At 52.6% G+C, this 20830-nt stretch overlaps 1 protein-coding gene across 1 annotated transcript; it reads left to right on the top strand.

Annotated features, from left to right (window-relative positions):
* The first annotated feature begins 314 nt into the window (after positions 1–314).
* ECHS1 (enoyl-CoA hydratase, short chain 1) lies at positions 315–15458 on the top strand. The gene is made up of 8 exons (XM_054035466.1): positions 315–495; positions 6999–7196; positions 8789–8916; positions 9579–9678; positions 10856–10960; positions 12653–12772; positions 14908–14975; positions 15063–15458. The coding sequence occupies exons 1-8, from the start codon at positions 315–317 to the stop codon at positions 15126–15128; spliced, it is 966 nt and encodes a 321-aa protein (XP_053891441.1). The 3' UTR covers positions 15129–15458.
* The last annotated feature ends 5372 nt before the right edge of the window (positions 15459–20830 follow it).

Genomic DNA, 20830 nt, shown 5'->3' on the forward strand with positions numbered 1-20830 from the left:
CTGAACCCACCCACTGCCTCCCAATATTCCCATGAACCAATCCATGGCCCCCCGATCCACCCCACTCCCCTGAACCTGCCCAATTCTCCCCTGAATCTACCCACGGCCCCCGATCCACCCCACTCCCCTGAACCTGCCCAATTCTCCCCCAAACCCACCCATGGCCCCCTGATTCTCCCCCTCTCCTGAGCCTACCTACACCCTCGAGCCTCCCCTGAACGTACCCACGGCCCATCATCCCTGCCCCCAAGCCCATCCACAGCCCCCTGACTCGCCCCCTCCCCTGAACCCACCCGCGAGCAGGGGGCGGGGCTATGCCGACGAAGATGCTGGGGACGGGGCAGGGGCGGGGCTCTGCCGATCGGGTGCTGGGGGCGGGGCTCCGGGTCCCGTGGCTCAGCTCCGCCATGGCTGTCGCTCTCCGTGCGCTGCTCTGCCCGGCCTGGGCCCCAGTCCGCCTGCTGCTGCGAGCCCCGGCTCGGCTCAGCTCGGCGGGTGAGCGGCGGCTGCTGGCCGGGGGTAGAGTGGGGACAGTGCGGGGGCTGGTTGTGGGGACTGGTGTGCCGGGAATAGTGGGGGGCTGGGGGACAGTGGGGTGATTTAGTTCCCTGCAGGGTGCTCGGCACAGTAGCTCCACGCTCTGGAGCCTGCTGCCCCTGCCCGGCTGGCTCATCGGGCGATCGCTCCCCTCTCTGGCTAGCTTTGCCAGTTGTGTGCCGGGTGGTGTGGGGAGCCCCCCTGGGCCTTGGTGAACTCTGCCTTTGTGTGCTCCCCCACCTCCCGGGAGAGGGGCCTGCCCCACAGAACTGGCTCCCTGCACTTCCCCATCCCTCTCTGTCAGCCTGACCCTGTGGCCTGGGGATTTCTTTAGGTCAGTGTGGGGGGCAGTGCTATGCTTTGAGATTGCTGTCTGGAAGTTCATGCAAGGGCCTCAGGCCCAGCCAGTGTGGCCGGCTCTGGAGTTGTTGTTGTCCAAAAGCAGAGGGCAAAGTTCTCCTGACTTGAGCTCTGCTCTATCCAAATGAACCTGGTTCCCCCAGCAGCTTCTGTCTCACTCCCTCGCTGCTTGCTCCCCACCCCTGGAGGTGCTGCCCAGGAGCTCAGGGCTGCGTTGCACTGTGGGTGGAAGTAATGCCAGAGCTGTGCCCGCTGCCCTGTCTCCCCTCCGAGCTGGTGGGGGAGCTGTCAGTCCTGTTGACTTCTGAGGCACTGTTTGCACCCACCGTGCTTCGTGGGCATGAGGCCTTGTGCACTCATGACAGCACCTCACAGCTGTCAGTGCCTCAGTCTGGTTCCAGGGGCTTGCCTGAGGACTGGCCAGGGGCCACCTGGTCATACCCTCTTCCCTCACCCTGTGCAGACAGCTCCTGTGGCTGATGTGGATGTGTCAAAGGGCATGCCAGCAGGGCTCAGGGTGACAGGAGCCCATATGCGAGGCCTCCACATTCACTTCTTTCTCAGTTAATTCAGGGCTTGTGGAAGGGACCTGATGTGCTGCCCTGGAGAAGGAAAATCTGTGTCTAAGGTCAGGTTTAGAATAGGTAGCAGGGCAAGCCTTCCCCGGGCTGCCCTACAGTGTGCCTCAGGCCAGCTGAGAGGCAAGGTCAGTCTCCAGGCGTGCTGGTAAGGGGACATTGTGATGCTGCTGGTGCTAGGAGCTGGGCTGCCACTCGTGTGGGAAACTGAACGGCTGTTGGGAGCTACCCCCAGGTGGGTTCCTACTGGCCATTATTTTGTACCGGGTTCTTTTCTGACACCAGCCTCATAAAATTTACCAGTGGCCTAGGCCCAAATCTCCTCACCCACCATTGCTGTGGTGAGGATGATGGAAAAATAAGGGTCTGTTTTAATTGCCGACCAAAAGACTGACCTCTTACAGGCTGGCTTCTGCCAGGCTGCTCTGGCGTAGTCGCGGGAATGTTAATTTCAGTTTTGCAGCACTAACTCTAGCTCAGTGTGTTCAGAGCCTTTCGATTCCTCCTGCTTTGTACTGTTGGTTCTCTGGGCATTTGTTGAATGCTCTGGAGAATAGTTTGTGTTGCTCTGTGAAGCACAGACAACGTACCTATCATAGTACAAGGTACACGTGACAACATAAAATAAAATACAGAGTAAACAAGACAGACACAGACTAGGCTGAACATAACTTGGGCTATGTCTACACTACGCAGCTTTTAGCAACACGGCTGTGTTATGCCGCTAAAAGACACTCAGTGTAGCCACTGTTTGTTGGCAGGCGAGAGCTCTCCTGCCAACAAAAAACTTCCACCCCAATGAGTGGCGTTAGCATTGTCGGCAGGAGAGCGCTCCTGCCAACTAAGCGCTGTTCACACCCGCACTTGTCCTCAACAAAACTTTTGTCTTTCGGGGGTGTATGTTTTTTTTAACACCTCTGACCGACACAAGTTTTATCTTTCACTTGCCAGTTGCCAGTGTAGACAAAGCCTTAGTGTCATGTGAAATTATTCACTCTTCAGGAGGAGAAGTGAGGCTTCAGGAGAGATTTACACGCAGCGCAGATAGTGGTTTGGCAGATTAAAATAAGGGGAGGGGATGAGAAATGGAACTAAAATAGTCGTGGGAGGAACAGACTGTGTATCCAAGTTGGCATTACTGACCGGGGGAGAGGGCTGATGCAATAGGAGCTGATACGCAGGGCCTTGCATAAAAATAATGCTCCCATCTTCTCAACGAACTTTTTTTTTTAATGTTGAGAAAAGAAATTACAGCCAAATTCATTTGATTGCAGGTCTGCTGAGGAGTGTTAGTGAGTGGGTTAGAGTGAAGAGACTTGCTATATTTAGTTTGTGTATACGTATCTGGCAATTCTAGCTATTGTAGCTGCTGGATAATCTATTTACACAGCCTCTATAATATGCCTGGATTGCTTTTCCTCACGTGTGTGTGGAAAGTCCTATGGATTGGTTGTTACAAGGGGGAGGGAGAAAAATTGTTGTTCTTAACCTCTGAAGATAGGACAAGAAGCAATGGGCTTAAATTGCAGCAAAGGAAGTTTAGGCTGGACATTAGGAAAAGCTTCCTAACTGTCAGGGTGGTTAAACACTGGAATAAATTGCCTAGAGAGGTTGTGGAATCTCCATCATTGAGGATTTTTAAGAGCAGGTTGGACAAACACCTGTCAGGAATGGTCTAGATAATACTTAGCCCTGCCATGAGTGCAGGGGACTGGACTGGAAGACCTCTCAAGGTCCCTTCCAGTTCTATGATTCTATGGATGGGTGTCTGAAGTGTGGGTGCATGTATGATTGGCTCCCATACCTTTCGTACAGGAAATTATTAACGTGATTTTTTTTTTTAGGGCAACATTCTTTCAAATCCAACTAATGAAGCAGGATTCAGGCATTGTGCTCTCTCAGTGGAAGGTTTGTGCTGAGCAGCATATTGGAGTTGATGCTCCTGGTGTATTTGAGGGGAGCTGTAGTCTGAGCTGGGTTGGAAACTGGATCTGGTCATGCTTTCTTTTAAACCTGGGGATGCAACCCTTGTGATTTCTCCATGTATTCTTCTCCCCTTTTTTGGTTACTCAAGGTATATGCTAGCCATCATAATGCTTATTAGGCTAAATAAGTTTTATTGCCCAATAAACGTTCTGCAGGACCTGATGTGTAAACAGGATGTTTGTTCCTTTAAGTGTCTTCCTGCAAATGTCCTCACTTAAGGTCCTACTGGCTGCTGTGGAGGTGACTGTGACCTCACCAGTGGAGGATTATGATGTCAGTTGTGGAGTAAGCGACCAGAACAATTGCAGCCCCTGTGCAGAAAAGCACATGGGCAATCATTTCCCCTCCTGTTTGCCATCTGTAAAGTGGCGTGATGATCCTGACCTTCCTTTGAAAAATGCTTTGAGAGCTATGAAACGGTGTATGAATTACACTTAGCACCGGTTAGGTGCAATACAGAAATATTGAGAGACGTGTATGTGAAATGCTTTGATTCTGTTTACACAAGATGAGATCTGCTGCTCTTTTATGAGACTTTCATACTAATGGTGCATATATAGATCAGTTTACTCAATCAGTCCACTTTCATGCAGTTAATTCAGGAATTTGACTTCAAAGGGCACCAACTTCAAGGTCAACTTGAAAATCCACCTTGCTGTTGTGCCATCTGTTGTTAAAGTTGTACGTAAGGCCCCTGTCCTCCAATATGATGCAGGACTCCTGAACAGAGCCCCTTGTGTGGCGCAACATTCCCATAACTGAAGGATTGATCGGGAAAAAATATTTTCCTCTCTTTTCAGTTGTGCATTATGCATTTGAGAGCACCTTGCAGAGTCAGTTTCACTGGTCTCCTGGCTAGTCAGAGAGGGGAAGACAGCTAATTGGAAAAAGATCCTTATAAAACTCAGCAGAGGAGCGGGAAATCTTTTAGATACTTTTAAATTGGAATTTAAGAATAAAATCCGGATTTATGGTGCCCCTGCACAGAGCATCAGAAAATGATTTTGTTTTTTTTTATTTCCAATCGACAGTGCCCCTTTAATCAGTGCCTGCAGCCAGGCTCACTGGTGGGTCTGTCATTGGTGGTGCTGCCAAAGGGGTCACAGCTGCTGATGTGATGTAAAGCAGGGTCTGGATAGAAAAATGGGTCCTGTCAAGGCCAGCTACAGTGAGGACAGAGCTTGAACCCCATCATTGGCCAGGTTCTCACAAGCCTGGGGAGGCAACTTTCATGAGTTAAAAACCTATGATATGGGCCTTGATTTTCATGCCTGGCTTCCTGACGGCACGCACCGGCATCTGTATTTAGGCTCCTATGTAAAAGCAGCTTGACTTGCAACATTACTGAGCACCTGTCGTTCGCGCTGACTCCAGTGGGACTTGTAAGTGCTCAGTAGTTCTGAGATCCAAGCCACTTCATTAGGCGCCTACGTATGGATTTCCAGTACCTCAATTTGAAAATTTTGCTCTTGATGGTTCCCCCCAATAATCCAAGGAGGCCAAAGAATGGGGCAGCATTTCCCAGGCGGATCTGTCTCCTGCTAGATTCTGCAGCAAAGCCCTAAACCAGTGCTTGGGACAGGGTTGCTATGGCAAAAAGCATCACAAAATCCCCATTCTGAGGACATGGCAGGTTCAGGTTAAGAGGAGCAGATAGTCTGGGAGATGCCAATCGTACCAGCACACGCACACAGGAATAAATGTAACCAGAACAATTGAAGGGATTTTTATTCAAGTGCAATGCATTTTATTGGAGGTTCCTGGTTGTGGAGGCTGCACCTTTTAACCCAGAAGTGTCTTGGATTATTGCTGCTTTTCTGCAGGTTGTCCTCTGTAGTGTACTGCTACCTTTGAGGTACATGGTGGAGGGCTTGGTTATGCCCCCCTATCAATGGCATGGGAAGGGGATTGAGTTTACACCATCAGCAATTCATTCATATTTGACTACTAGCGGTAAATATGCCCAATGGCTTTTGATGGGATGTTAGGTGGGGTGGGATCTGAGTTACTACAGAGAATTCTTTCCTGGGTGTCTGGCTGGTGAGTCTTGCCCACATGCTCAGGGTTTAGCTGAGCGCCATATTTGGGGTTGGGAAGGAATTTTCCTCCAGGGCAGATTGGCAGAAGCCCTGGGGGGTTTTCGCCTTCCTCTGTAGCGTGGGGCACAGGTCACTTGCTGGAAGATGCTCTGCACCTTGAAATCTTTAAACCATGATTTGAGGACTTCAATGGCTCAGACACAGGTTTGATACAGGAGTAGGTGGGTGAGATTCTGTGGTCTGCGTTGTGCAGGAGGTCAGACTAGATGATCATAATGGTCCCTTCTGACCTTAAAGTCTATGATTCTGCAGAATTTACAATTTCATTTGTCACTTTTTGCTGGACTAGGATCCAGGACTCCTGGGTTCAGTGCCAAGTTCTGCCATTGACTTTTGGTGTGATCTTAGGCTAGTCCTTACCCAGCAAGGCCCATCTATAAAATGGGATAATGGTACAACCTACCTTTGCAAAGTGCCTCTATCCTCTGCTGACAATTGCTAAATAAGAGCTAGGTGTGAATTATTTTAAAGTAGGTTGCTGGCCTTAATGATTATGAACAAAACCTTCCAAATGGGATATCAGATGCAGCCCTATCTGCCTGAGACTGCAGACTCCCCAGTGCCTCTGCTGCTGCCCAGAGCTTTCCGGAGCAGCAGTATAGTGAAATTATCAAGGCTCTGGTTGTTTTGAACCAGCCCCAGCTGTGAAATAGACAAGACTGTGTCAGTGTCACTGCTCCCTGGGGAAACTCTGAACCAAGCACTAGATCCGTGGGGAGGGGGGCCAACGCTGAAGGCTGAGAGAAGGGACAGAATAATAGAGGTCATCTCTCCCAACCCTCCCCACAACACGTGGCTAAGAGGCTTTAGGAGAGGGTACAGTAAGGGAGAGAGTCCTGCAGCAGTCTGGTGGAGAGACACAGAATGCTTCTCCGTTCTAGCAGGTAGGAAGGGTTTTAAAGAGCTGTCAGCCAGAGGCTGAAATGAAATGTGGAGTCACCTAAGGTACAGGGTAGGAGTTCTAGCAGTCTGGGTGTGGGATAGTTGAGCTGCACACTGGCCATTGCCCTGGAGGGCAGGCCCCTACAGCCTGCCCAACTCCCACAGCCTCTGGCCAGGCTGTGCAGTCCCCAGCTAGCAGGGGCAAGCCCTGTGCATTGTAGAAATGCCAGGGAAAGTAGCAGGTGGGTGCTGACTGTGTGCTCGTAACCACAGGAAACTAGCCCTATCCTGAGTCACTCTCAGTGCAGGACACTAGCCAGCAGAGCAGACTTGTGAAGCCCAGAGTCAGCAAGCAACAGAACTACTCCACACTGATGCAGGGGCGTGGTCACGGGAGCCCTAGCAGAAGAGCATTGTGGGGTGGCTTTGGCAGAGGAGGAGCGGGTGCTTGCCCTTGCAGAATAGGAGGGGGATCCCAGCCCGCCGGAAAGCAGGTCCATCCCATGCAGTGCCACTCACTGCTGTAACTATGTGCCGGTGTCCCTTCCCCCGGCAGGCACTCAGTTCCAGTATCTCGTGGTGGAGAAGAAGGGGGCGAAGCAGAATGTAGGAGTGATCCAGCTGAACCGCCCCAAGGCCTTGAATGCCCTCTGCGATGGCCTGATGAACGAGATGAACCAGGCCTTGGACTTCTTTGAGAAGGACCCACATGTGGGAGCCATCGTCATCACCGGCAGCGAGAAAGCCTTCGCAGGTAGGCAGAGAGGGCACCCTGGGGCTCTCTGGGGAGGCTCGCTCAGCACGTCCCATAGCGAGGTGGGTGGGCTGGAAGCTGCTTTGCCTTAGTCACCCACTTGCCATTGGTAGGTGGTGGGCTCGCAGGGGCTGCAAAGGCCTCGGGGTGACTGCTGCTGCTTTTAAATGCTATGTCTCCCAGTGAAGAGGATGTGTGAGAACTATGGGAAAATTCTGAGCCCAACTGGGAGCTGCCCTCTGGATGCCCTCCCTTGTGGATGGCAGTGCTAGGGAGCTCTGCTGTTCCTAGCGGGAGCACTTGCAGAGGCTTGAGTTTGGGAAGGGGAATCGGTGACTTCTGTCGTGGGTCCAGTTTTGGATGGAGGAGCCTCATCCCCACTCCTCTTGGAAAGGAGAGAACCCAGCTGTGTGTGAGAGATGCAAGGCATGAAGCCGCTGATAATTCTGGGGATCCCAAGTGATTGGCTGCTCCCCCAGAACGTTCAGAGACTCGTGAGCTTTAGAGATGGGAAAGGCCCCTCTTGTACCAGGGGCTAGTGAAGGATGCTTCCCAGGGCTGGCCTGCAATACACAGCTAGGTGGGCTTAACTACGTTGCTCAGGGCTGTGAAAAATGTCATGCCCTGTGCGATGTAATGAAGCCGACCTTCATCCCAGTGTTGACACTGCCAGATCAATGGGAGTATTCTTTAGTCAACCCAGCCGCTGCTTCGCAGAGATGGATTTACTACAGCGATGGAAGAACCCCTTCAGTCACTGCAGGCAGTGTCTACACCTCAGCGCTGCAGAGGCGCAGTCACAGCGTTTCTAGTGTAGACGTACCCTCAGTGTGGATTTTAAATGTCCAAACATTAGAGCTTCCAGCCCTTCCCCTGGGCAAAAAAACAAATCACACCTGAATCATGGCTAGGGTCTGGCTTTGCCACTGAGAACCCAGTGTGAAGCTCCAAGGATGGGGGATTATTTTTAAGGCCAGATGCTATAACCATGTCTTTCAGGCATGTGTTGTGACAGGTGCTCTTGTTAAAGAGAAGCTCGACTTAAGCATCACACCTTTGTCTGAGCATATGTTACCTACTGCTCTTCCTACAAGTAACCCCTAAGATCACTGTGTGGAAAAAGTAGAGAAAATATTTCTCTTTTTCAGTGAGGGAGTTCTGAGTGTAGTCCTTTCCCCCATCTATCAGTTTTTCACGTAGTAACAGGAGGAAAGAAAACTTTTACAAAACAGGACAATTTCTGTGATTTTTTTTTTTTTTTTTCTGCAAATCACAAATTTTATGAGGGCAACTTGGAGGCAGGGGTTGGACCTGAAACTATTTCAAGAGGCCCCTGTAAGTTTTAGACAGACCAATCTAGTGTGGACCACTTACTGATCAAAGGATGTTAGCAAGACAAGGTGGGGGAGGTAATATCGTGTATTGGACTAGCCTTTGTTGGTGGGAGACAAGCTTTCGAGCTTACACAGAACTCTTTTTCCTTTCTGCTGAATAACATCTAATATCCTGGGACCAACAGGGCTACAACAATACATGGCCCAAGGATGGTCATTTCCCAGTTCATCCTGTCTACACAATATTCTCTCTTTCAGCTGGAGCAGATATAAAGGAGATGCAGAACAGAACCTTCCAGGAATGTTACGGGGGCAATTTCCTTGCACAGTGGAACAAAGTCTCTCTGGTCCGGAAGCCGGTCATAGCAGCTGTGAATGGATATGCTGTGAGTTTGGGTTTTCCATTCCTTAATCTACCCCTGCAGCCTAGAATGTTTCTTGGTAAATATTATACTGTGGTTAACTTCGATGTCATTGTTTCAGCCAGCTCCGGGCAGATCCAAATGCCAGTCTTAACTGGGAATTGTGATAGTCTTAATATACTTTTTATGTAGAGGGCTAATGGAAATTTTTTCTGAGTCAAAGCAGCAGGATAAGCAGCATCCAAACTCCTGCTCCTTCCCTGCAGCTCTGGCTGTGGAGTTTTTTACTCCTGCTTAGCCCAGGAAGCAGCTCTGCCTTCCTCCCTTGACCCCTTGGGGAATGTCCCATCCCTCACCCCCTAGTCCCTCCTGGAAGAGAGGAATGGGCCTTGGAATGCTTTGTACTAAGCTGTTTCTCTTTGGGCTCCTTAAGTGAGTTCTATAGCTCTGTGCTGGTTAGCGCATCAGATGGGAACTTGGAAGAAGGGGGTTCAAGTCCTGGCTCAGCCACATGCTCCTTGGGTGATTGTGGGCAAGTGACTTTAGTTCCCCCTCCCCTGCTGTGGATGAATACAGCACAGACTGTGAGGCCTCTGATCCCATGAGACCTAGCTCGACTGCAAAAAACCCTCATGTGCCGGGTGGCGCTGTGCCAGTTCTAACCCATGCCCCTCTCTCCCCTGAAGCTGGGCGGTGGCTGTGAGCTGGCCATGATGTGCGATATCATCTATGCTGGCGAGAAGGCGCAGTTTGGGCAACCCGAAATCTTGCTGGGAACTATTCCAGGTAACCCCTGTTGAGTACACTCCTGCCTGTGAGCGTCTAGGGTGGCCAAGCTCCTTCCCATCCTTAGCACTGGCTAGTGGTGTTAGGGAAATGAACGCTTTTAAAAAGACACATTGAAAGTTACTGTGAGAGTCCCAGTGACACGTGGTAGACGGAGCATGGAAACTGACCCATTCTGGTCACTCGGATAAAGACATGAGTGCGATCAGTTCAGACCAAGGCATCTGTTATGGGCTTGGTTAGTTCGGAATCCCTAACTACCAGGCTTTCAAATGTTGACAGCCCTCTTGAGGTATGCAGAGACAAATATCACTGTCTGACAACTTCCTGCTTCACAGTGAAAGCCCGCTCCGATCTCTGGCGTGCGTCTTCCTCCCTTCTTTAAAATGACCACACCAATCTCTGGTCCCATTACTCTTTCGCTGTTCCTGCTGCTTTTCAATGCTCTGGGCTTGGCAGGTGATCGTTTTTTTTCATGTATGTATCTAACACCAGGAATCTGTAGGTCTTGAACCTGCTAGATGTGTTGTCAGGTTACTTTCTTGTCCATTAGACACCCCTCCCATCTCCTCCAAGGTCAGGTGGTGCTATTGTTGGGTTATCTGGAGCCTTGCGTTCAGTAATTAGCCTGATTTACCCTCTGATTTTTGACTGGTAGCTATTGATAGACTTGCATGCCTGTGTCTGAGCACAGGACAGCTGTCAATCACGTGGTCACTTTAAAGACCCATAAAAAGAGAGGGATTCCTGAGCTTGCCCCGATCTCAGATCCCAGATGCTCAAGAAATGTACTTGTAGCAGGGTCCCGTTGCCTACATCTGTGCAGAGAATAGTTCAAGTGGTTACATACAGAGAGAATGGCAGGCACGTGTGCCCCATAATTCCATGGGGTGGAGGTATGGGGTATGGTGACATCCTTAAGCCCCAGGGCAAAGCTAGAGCCCTGTGATAAAATAGCAGCAGCAGGTAGAAATGCGCCTGTATCTTACATTGTGTTACATAAGGATCCAACAGCTTGTCTCCCTGCCCACCCCTTCCTCTTCTACTTGCCGTGCTGCCGCCCCTGAGTGCACAGAACTGACCTGTTGCACATGTGTGTGATCAGGGTGTGTTTATTTAGGAAATTCCTCCTGACTGACCCTTGCAAGCTAATTACGGCCTTCCTAATTAACCACAGGAGCTGGCGGGACTCAGAGACTCACGAGAGCAGTTGGCAAGTCCCTGGCAATGGAAATGGTCCTAACCGGAGACAGGATCTCTGCTCAGGAAGCTAAAGAAGCAGGTATGGGCACAAGTGTGTACGTCTTCCCGCCAGGCTCCTCCTGTGGCACTGGGTGGGAAGGGAGGGGAGGTTTCCTGTACCCGTGGTGTGGGTGAGAGGGCAATCCATGAGAGATGCTCAGGCATCATTTCTGGTCTGGATGAGGGTGAGTCTTGGGACTTGCCAGCTGACTGAAGTTGTCACTTCATGCCCTTCTCCGGAACGCATGGCTCCTGGGAAGGGCTCCCCATCTGTAGATGACTGAGACCCTCCTGGCTCTGTGCCTTGGGCATGTGTCAGTTAACTAAACAAGTCAGGGAAGAGAGTGCATCCTCTGCTGCCAGGCACAACGGGGCCACACAGCCTTGCGGCGTGCAAATCCATCACTGTTCCTTAAAGCTGGATGTTCCCTGCTGCATGTGTGGCCCAGCCATCCCTGTAACGCGGAGCAGGAGGTGGCTTCCCCAGGCTGCAGACTGGCCAGCATGCGAAGGTGTCCCCTAGGAACATACCTGGATGGAGGCTGCTAGGGGCACATGGCTCTTCTTTCTTACAACTAACTCTTCCACGCTGATCCCATCTCTGTCGGGCGTTTGCCCAGCCGCTCTCCCTGCGCTCCTAGTGCAGAGGGTCCACTGCCTGGCGTCGTTTCTCTTTGCCGTGTCCTGGGATAAACCATTCAGAGAGAAGGGGACATTACTGGGAAGGATTTCCTCCCCCAGGCATTCTCCCTTCACTATTGCTCCCCAGATCCTGTGGGGAAGCTGATAGTGATAAATCAGCTCAGGAGCTCTTCAGCCCAACCCAGCAGGCGAGGGGTCCAGACAGGAAGGCAGCTCTTTGCACACCGTGGTCCTATGAGGGGTGGCCAGATCCCCATCGGGAAGGGATGCAGTCAGCAGCTAATGCTGGGTGGAGGGGACCGCATTGCTCTCGACTGGAACATGGCACTGCGTAGACAGCAGCCCTCTGCCCCGTAGCTAGACTAGAAACGGTAACGGCCCTCCCCCCCATTCCATCTCCCGGGTGGAGTTTGGCCTTTGTCCCTGTAGCTGGGCACATGCTTATTGTCAGCTCCGGATCCAGTGGTTTCATTTGGACTCGCTGCCGGGAGGTAAAGGGGGAATTGGGAGCAAGGTGCCTGCTGCTGCTCAGTCTGAAGCACAGAGGGAGCTCGGCATGGGGTGGCCTTTGGATGGTGGTATCCCATGGCCTCCGCAGGCTTCACTTGGGCATTTCTCTGCTGCAGGGGGAAGCTCCAAAGTGGGGTGACAGTGGGAGCTTTCTGTGGGCGCTGCAATGGCATCCCGCGGCTCCATGCCAGCGTCTCCCTCAGCTGTGCTCGGTTTAGAAGGAAGAGGAGTTTGCTAACAGGAAATGTAGCCTGGGCTCCGTTGGAAGGGGGGATTCATGCACAGTTGTGTCTTAGGCCATGCCCATGCTTTACTCCAGTGAGGCTTTGCGCCATGTACAGAGCCCGCTAACTGACCCGAGGTTCATGCGCTGGGTCTGCTGGATGGCAGCTGCTCTGCGTTACCAGCGTCAGACATTGGACCCTGGGCAAGACTGTCCGACGAGCACCGCTGCTCTGCTCTGTGGCTGGTCAGAGGCTGGGAGTTGTGAACGTGTTCTCGGATGGTGGTGTCTGGGGAGGACACAGGAATGCTGAGTGCCAAGTGCTGACGGTCCAGTAACTTGCCCCCTCCACTCTAGGCCTGGTCAGCAAAATCTACCCCGTGGAGAAGCTGCTGGAAGAAGCCATCAGCTGTGGGGAGAAGATTGCAGGGAATTCTAAGCTCGTAACAGCAATGGCCAAGGAAGCTGTCAATGCAGGTACAGGCAGTGCTGAGTGATGGCTGAATGTGGGGGTGGGTGCACTAGGCTGATATGGCCCCACCAGGGCTCAGTGGGAGGCTGAGGTACTCTGGGTCCGTGGCCGTAGAGGGCAGCCTTGCTGAGGAATGGTGTCCCGGAATGGGCACTTAAATGAGGAGTTACTGTACTATGTTTCTTCCTGCAACGTTGTAGTTATGTTCCTGAAAAATGCTACTTTAAGCGAAATGATGTTAAACAAATCCAATTTCCCCATAAGAATTAATGTAAATGGGGGGGGGCGGGGTTAGGTTCCAGGGAATTTTTTTTCACCAGACAAAAGACTATATATATATATATATATATATATATATATATACACACACGCACAGTATAAGTTTTAAACAAACAATTTAATACTGTACAGAATGGTGATGATTGTGAAGCTTGGTTGAGGTGGTGAAGTCAGAGGGTGGGTGGGATATTTCCTGGGGAATGCCTTTGTGCTGAATGATGAACTAGCACTCAGCTGAGCCCTCAAGGGTTAACATGTTGTTAATGTAGCCTCACATTCCACGAATACAGGGAGGGGAGACAGCATGGCAGACAGAGACACACACTGTGTGTGAGAGACAGAGAAAGATACGCATTGCCCCTTTAAGTACGCTGACCCCACTCTAAGTACATTGCCTTTTTAAATAGATCAGCAAGTTGAGACAGCAGCTGTTGCCAGCAAGCTCCCTCCCTCCTGAGCCCTGTCGTGTTGTCCCCCGCTCTATGGAGATGGGGTAAACGGGGGGCAGGAGCGGGGGCAGGGGGACACCCTGACATTAGTCCCCCTCTTCCCCCCCTTCCTCTGAACAGCAAACAGGAGGCTCCTGGGAGCAGTTCCAAGGCAGAGGGCAGGAGCAGCACATGGCAGTGGGGGAGGGACAGCTGAACTGCCAGGCAGTTGATAGCCTGCTGGGAACTCAGGGGTGTGGGGAACTGATAGGGGGGCTGCTGGTCCACCCTGGTTCCAAGCCCCCATCACCAGCTCCCATGGGCTGCTCTTTCTGCAAGCAGTGGACAAAGCAGCCGGCTGCCAAACAATGTTATAAGGGAGCATTGTGCAACCTTAAACGAGCATGTTCCCTAATTGATCAGCAACGAAACCACGTTAACCGGGACGACATTAAGTGAGGAGTTACTGTATCGTGGTTTCAAGGGCACTTGCACCTTTAAACCCCCTCCATGGCCCACTCTAGGAACGCCCCTCAGGTCGGAGGTCTCCAGCTGTCACCTATCCCTCATCTCTCCTATTCCTTGCCTGTGGCACATGGCTGTCTAGCCTCCTGTGGGCTGTAATACTTTGGTCTCGTTTTGGTTGCTGGGTTAGTGTGCGGGGGCTGGGTGGGGTTGGTGGCCTGTGATAGACAGGAGGCCAGACTAGGTGATCTGGGGGGGCCCTTCTGGCCTTCAGCTCTGTGACCCCTGCTCTGCAGGCTCACTGGCCAATCGCAGTATAATGGTCTGTGAAGATAAGCCTGGGTTCATCAGATCTGCCGGTTGTGCCTAAAACCTTGCAAACGTGGCCCAAGTGCAGCTGCTGCAGTGACGTGTGCACGGGCAGCCTGGCGTGCTAGCCCAGATGGGGTGACGGCCTGGGGTTAACGGGGACTATGGGCAGGCCAACGTTTACCCCTTCACTGCCAATGCTTTTCACACAAACATCCAGCTGGCGTGCTCGTCCAGCCGTCCCAGCTGGCCTGCCCACCTGCCAAAGCCCCAACCTGCCCCCGGAGATCTCACAGTGCAGTCCTGGGTTCTTACAAACAGGTGGGGATGGTGGGGAATCGAATGTGCTGTGGCTCCGCGTGAGCAAGGGGTTCTTTGAAACCTCCCTGGTTTAATGTCAGCCGACTTCCAGTGAAGACTGGGGAGACCCCCTGTCCTGCCACCCAGGAGTTGGTAAAGAAACGTGGAAGGAGGGGAGCAGAGGTCTGGAATGTGCATGATTCTGGCCTTCCACCCAGTGAGGCTGCAGTGGGGCAGTACAAACCCTTTAGGTCTCCTTGGGGGACTCTCCTCTCAGGGAGTCGGCTAGATGTGATTGTTAAACACCCAGCCATCCCCTCTGCCTTCACCCGCATCTGCCACTGGCTCCTCTTTTTCAGCCTTCGAGATGACGCTGACTGAGGGAAATAAAATGGAGAAGAGGCTCTTCCATGCCACCTTTGCTACGGTGAGTATAGGTGCTGCCCCATGGGCTGCTTGTCTGGAGAGCGACTGTTGTACGGACCATGCCCCTGAGCCCCTCTGTCTCTCTCAGGATGACCGGAAGGAAGGGATGGCAGCCTTTGTGGAGAAGAGAAAGGCAAACTTCACAGACCACTGAATGCCAGCGTTCCTTGTCCTCTCGGAGCTGCTGAGACGGCACCTCTGCCTTGATCCCCTTGCAGTGTGGGACTGATAAATAACCATCGCAGCAGGTTGCGCCCGGCCGTAACCAGTATGGGTGCCGAATCCTTTGCCACTGCCCTGGGAGAAAAGGCCCTTTGATTCACAAACGCTACATTACACGGGGTGTTGGGGAAGGAGGCTAGCCTACGGCAGCTAACGGTTTGGACCCTTCCACGTAATCAGGTGATGGGACATAGGGAACACGTCTGATCTGAATCTCAAATGACCTGACACTTTTGTACACGATAAGAAAATCTGAAATGGAGATTGTTGTGTGATCGTTATTAAAGGGCTCCCCTGGCTGAGTTGGCGGCACTGCCCTCGCCAGGGGAGGGCTGGTTTGGACTGCGTGCGACCAACGCTTTGGTGCGCCGCCTCTGAGAGCTGGAGACAAAGGAGGGCTCTGGGCTTTGGGTTGGTCACTAAGCAAAACCCCACTGCCCTGGCTGTGCTGCTGTCCTCTCCCCATCACAGGGACTCGGGGCTCCAGCCTTGGAGGTGCCCTTGGTAAAATGAGTGTAACAGACAATAGGAAACCTCCAACTCAAGGGATGTTCTCCGTCCTCAGACTCCTTCCTGCTCTGACTTGGCCCAGCTGAGCAGGAAACTGGCTCCCTCCTCTCCCCTGACGGGGCATGCTGGTCTCTGACAGGGGGCTCTGGAGCCAGATCAGCCCCTCTGCCTGTGAGCTTCTTGTTGCAGTGCTCTCCTACGGGCTGGGGAGCAGTGGCCCATGTGCTGAAGTGGGTCTGATTCCTAGAGCTGAGTGACCACGAGCTGGTGCCTGGCTTCCAGCTGCTAGCCCCCAGCTCACAGATGGGATGGAAGGGCCGGTGACCTGGCTGACAGAGACGTGCTGAGGCGTTCTTATACAGGACGTAGGAGTAGCCAGGTTGGATCAGAGCAGGGGACCGTCTCATCCCAGGGCCTGTCACCGACAGGAGGAGGTGTTAAGCAAAGAGACCCACTAGTGGGAATAACCCTAGGGGTGTGGCTTCCTGACCAATCTGTTACTGGTTTGCTTATGTCCTGAAGCACCGGGCTAACCACCAGGATGGCTGCACCAGATGTGCTAACGATATGAGGGGCAGAGTTAAGGATATTTGAGTGAGCTTAATGTAAAATTCTTTGGCTCTTTGAGTTTTTAAAGCTCCCAGTGCTATTTTATTACATAGCCCTTTCAGTTACTCTCTCTGCTTGAACAGTTTAACCAAGTTTTTTCCCAGTGGGAATTTCCTTAGTTTTTGTTATACAGTGGAGGACAAATCCTGGTGCCGTTGCTGCAGGGAAGTATTGATCCTCTGCCAGGTGGGTACATAGCAGCTTATTGGTGTACCTCTGTCTCCAGTTCACTCTAACTGCCCCATCAGCTGCCTTATGGGTGTTCAGCCCACCCCTTTGACAGTGGTCTGTTAGGAGTCTGTCACCCCAGCAAGTTCTGCTAGGGACTCCACCACATCCCTGGGGATTGTGGGGTGATGAGGCTCCATCCATATCCTGACCCCAACAAGTGCAATGCCTTCTAAGCCCCACCAGATTCCTGCTGTGGCTATCCGATCATGGCTGCCCTAGCAGGTCTCCTGCCCTTGTTACCAGTGGGTAGCGCTGCACTGTGCTAGGTAGGACAGGGCGTGAGTGTTTTACCACTGTGCGCGCTAACACAGTGGTGTGCAAACTGGAGGGAGAGCCCTCCTGGGGGACGGGGGGGGGGTTTGAAAAGAAACTGGGATCTCACAGGACCCACTGCCGTAATAGCAGGAGCGGGATAAAAATAGAGTGGGCATTGCAGAGCGGGATTAAAAAAATAGTCCTCCCACACCACAACCAACATGAATGCCCTGGCCACCAGCCGTCACTCTCCAGCCACCCAGCTCTGAAGGCAGTGCCGCCGCCAGCAGCAGCACAGAAGTAAGGGTTTACTTCAGATTACAAATAATGGTGGAGGTCATGACAAATTCCATGAGCGGTAAGGGGGATGCCACTGGAAATGTTTGTGCACCACTGCTCTAACACCAGGGTTAGATGTCCTCGTGGGGAGAATAGTGGAGCCCTGTGCACACTGCAGCTTTTGGCAGCAGTGCTACAGTGGTGGTGATCGCAGCTGTAAGTGTGCTAGTGTAGACACAGTCAGTGGTGCCAGATCAGCTGTGATGATTTGACAAGGGTTTTCTGACTGCCAGCCCAGGAGGACCAACCTGGGATCTGAGAGGAACTGTTGCCTTCCATCTTCTGTGATTTTTTTTGTGCTGCTTTATCCCCTGTCTGAAGGAGGCCTGGGGGGGGGGGGGGGGGGGGGGCTTGTAAAGGGATTTTCTGGTTGAGTTTTGCTGTAGACATTCATGTCTTGTTGACCACTGAAGACTGTGGATAATTGCAGACCTGGTAGGTTTATGACATCAGAGACACCTATGCAATATTTTAGTGGGAGTTAATATGCTATCCCAGGTCTAATACCACTCTCGTTACCATAGTGCCTTCCAGAAGTGCATTAAGCAACACGACTATTGGCATTTGTTACCTGTGATTTTTCTCCCTATGGGGAAAATTACATGAGATTTTAAGGACTCTGGTGGTTTTTTTTTATTGAAGCTGGGTCAAAAAAAAAACATGCTGAGGACTATCGCGGCAGTTCTGTGGGCTTCCACTAGGTGGGGCACAGAACTCTCTATTGGGATTCCATTGGTCCTGGCCCCTTATAACTGGGTAAGAAACAATTGAGACTTCTAGCTTTGTGTTAACTAAAGTAAATGAGCAAAATCATAAAATTGAAGACATGCAAACAAATCAGATTAACGAAGCAGGTGAGTCTCAAGTAATCCATCTAATCTAATTATCAAATTGGTGAAACCGTATACAATAAACCACCAATCCTTTATAAGCGCTATGTAATGGGCTGTCTCCCTCCACTACTAAAACTGGGGAAAAGAGAACGAACCCCAAAGACTTCGGCAGGGAGGCTGTTGTGACTCTTGCATGTTGTGGGACTCCAATGACAAGACGGCAGGGTGCAGGGAGCAAGGCCTCTTTATCAGGCTGGAGACCAGTGTAGCCAGAAGCAAGCGATGTCTGGAGGATGTGGGGATGGCGGCCTGGCCCTCGGAACTCCTCAGGAACGGTTTGTTGCCTTAGAGGGGCCTGGCCTAATGCGGGTTGATTAGGTAACCTTAATGCAAACAATGAATCCCCCCCCTTGAAGTAATTTTGGGCTCAGAAAATCCCCACATTTGCAGCTGATCCCCATGGGGTTTGAGGCATTTGAGATCCAGGGTCAGTTTGCAGCCATGGTCACAACCACCCTCCGACAGTCCCGTCTCAAAGTGCAAAGCTAACGAAGAGTTGAAATCACAGAAAAATACCTGCCCCCTGCTTAGCACTGCACATATCATTGGGACAGACAGCAGCGGGGAGAACACTAGTTCTCCAGGGCCCAGCAGAGCTGGCCAGTGAGCAGTACAAAAACAAATCTGTTTGGGGGAACAGACCTCCGCAGGCAGCTGGGAACTAGCTGAGCACAGTGTGAGGGGAAAATGCTTTGTTTCCTCCCAACGCCTGCAGGCTGGGGTCTGAGCCATAGTCTCCCCACACCTGTGCACTTTTAGTATCCCAGGAGCACCAGCTGGGACCAGGGCCCCCTGTGTGAGGCACTGTTCAGGCAGCTGTGAAACAGCGTCCTGGTCCCAAAGAGCTTGCAGACTCCTAGGCAAGGCAGATGCAGGGACTGCTGCTGTCCCCCATGCACAGCTGGGAACTGAGGCCCAGGGCGCAACAGTGACTTGGCCAAGGTTGCCTGGAGAGGTCGTGGCAGAGTGGGGGCCTAGAGCTCAGCTCTCTCATGTGCCGGGCCACCGCTCTGTTCCCCAACCCACCCTCTCCTATGTGTGCAGGCTTCCCCCCCCCACCATGCTTCAGCATCTGACGCCTGCACTGGAGCCATCAGAGCAGCTTCAAAGCCGTCTTCTGGTGCACTGCCACCGGTCCTGTCTATTCCACAGGGCAGAGATTCTTGGCAGCTCAGGCTACTCCAGTGGAACACGGGTGAAATCCTGCCCTGCTGCTGTCCTCAAAGGTCCCCTTAGGCAAGAGCTGGCACCTTGTGTGTCCAGGCAGTGCTCGCAGGCTCACAGTACGCTGGGGCTACACTCAGCCTGCTGCTGCCTGGCCTGCAGCTGCTGGTTCTTTTCCCTTTGTGCACAGCTCTCCTATTGGAGCACTCGCGCCCCCTTCCAGCAGCGCGGCTTGCCTCTGCTGCCTTGCAAGTCACCTCCTGCAGTTACTGGAATGTGAATTGGATCTAGGAAGGGCCAAACTCAACTCCACTGACTTGGTGGGGTTTTGCGGGAGAGAAATAGGGCCACTTGGGTGGATGTGACGTTCTTCGTGGCGTTGCCAGCTCTTGTGATTTCATGGCGAGTCTCGTGCTCGTTGGTGTTTTTTCTCAAGCTCCCGGATGCTTGTGATGAGCTGGGACTCTCGGTGGGCGTTGAAAACACAGTGCTGCTAGTGGCAGAGAAAAGCTTGAAACTGATTTGAGTGCGTGAGCTGCAGGCCCCTGAGCCGGCAGCCAAATACAACTAACCCCACCTGTATTTTCACACAACCTCCCGCTTTTCGAGCCAGCCTCCTGAGTTTTTGAGGCCTGGCTGATGAATTTTGAGCACCAGCATTTGATGCTGGCTTCAGTGTAGGAAGCAAGCTGGCTGGGGACACAGACTTCCCCCCTCCCCCCTTCCCTCCTGCTAATTAGCATTACATCTAATTAGCTAAAACCACTTGGGCATTAACACCACTCCTGTCCCAGCCGCCTGTCCTGCCTTCCCTGCTGACAGATGCCTCTGTGCTGGTCGTGTTAGGTTTCGCTGCCGGGTGGGTGCCTTTCACTGGCTGCAATCCGCAGCTCGCGTTACCCTCTGCCAAGGGGTTTGACATGCTAACCCAGGGGGGCCCATTGTTCCCCGTCAATGGCCGACAGGAGGCGAGCCCGCTTCTCCGTTGCTTTTCATTAGCTGAAATTGCTGCCCGGGAGTGCTGGCAGGCGCTGTGCTCAGGCGGAGCAGTATCTCCTTTCAGGCTGGGGGGTGGGGGGCACACAGGATCAGCGGGGGGAGACAGTGGCCTTTGGGGACAGCGGAGCTGCTTAGCCTCCATAGAGCGTGGAGCCCAGTGCTGTGACTAGAGGAGCCTGAGGGCTCCAGTGCACCCTGGTTGATCCATCCTTGGGCAATTCCCCCTTATGGGCAGGGATCTCATTTCAGCAGAATTGGTGGGTGGGAGGCAGTTGTCCCAGTGACTGCAGTGGCCCCATGGGGGCAGAGGTAGCCAAGTGCTGGTGAGGGCAACCCTCAGGCTGTTCTGACCCCTGCCATGGCTTGAAACAGCCCTGGCCAGCCCAGGTGCAAGAGGCACGAGAGTGGCATGAAGCCCTGGCATGGGATGAAATGGGCCCAAGGGAGCAGCTGTTCTAGCTGCCCTGCCCTGAGACCAGTGAAGGGGGTAGCTGCAGCAATACCTGAGAGCTGGGTGTGGAAGTGCTGGGGCGGGCGGGGGGAGCACAGGGTTGGGACTAGGGACACCTGGATTCTGCTCCTGTCTCTGGCCTGCTGGGTGACTGTGGGCAAGTCAGGGTTCCACTCAGTGCCT

Source organism: Malaclemys terrapin, chromosome 7 (genome assembly GCF_027887155.1).
Source record: "Malaclemys terrapin pileata isolate rMalTer1 chromosome 7, rMalTer1.hap1, whole genome shotgun sequence".
Lineage (NCBI taxonomy): Eukaryota > Metazoa > Chordata > Testudines > Emydidae > Malaclemys > Malaclemys terrapin.

What these genes read in the sequence shown, in the direction of transcription:
- ECHS1 (XM_054035466.1), top strand. Translation starts at nt 315, where the DNA reads ATGCCGACGAAGATGCTGGGGACGGGGCAGGGGCGGGGCTCTGCCGAT. An exon ending in CTTGCTGGGAACTATTCCAG is followed by an intron (nt 9,679 to 10,855) that starts GTAACCCCTGTT and finishes AATTAACCACAG; the next exon opens with GAGCTGGCGGGACTCAGAGA. An exon ending in CAAGGAAGCTGTCAATGCAG is followed by an intron (nt 12,773 to 14,907) that starts GTACAGGCAGTG and finishes CCTCTTTTTCAG; the next exon opens with CCTTCGAGATGACGCTGACT.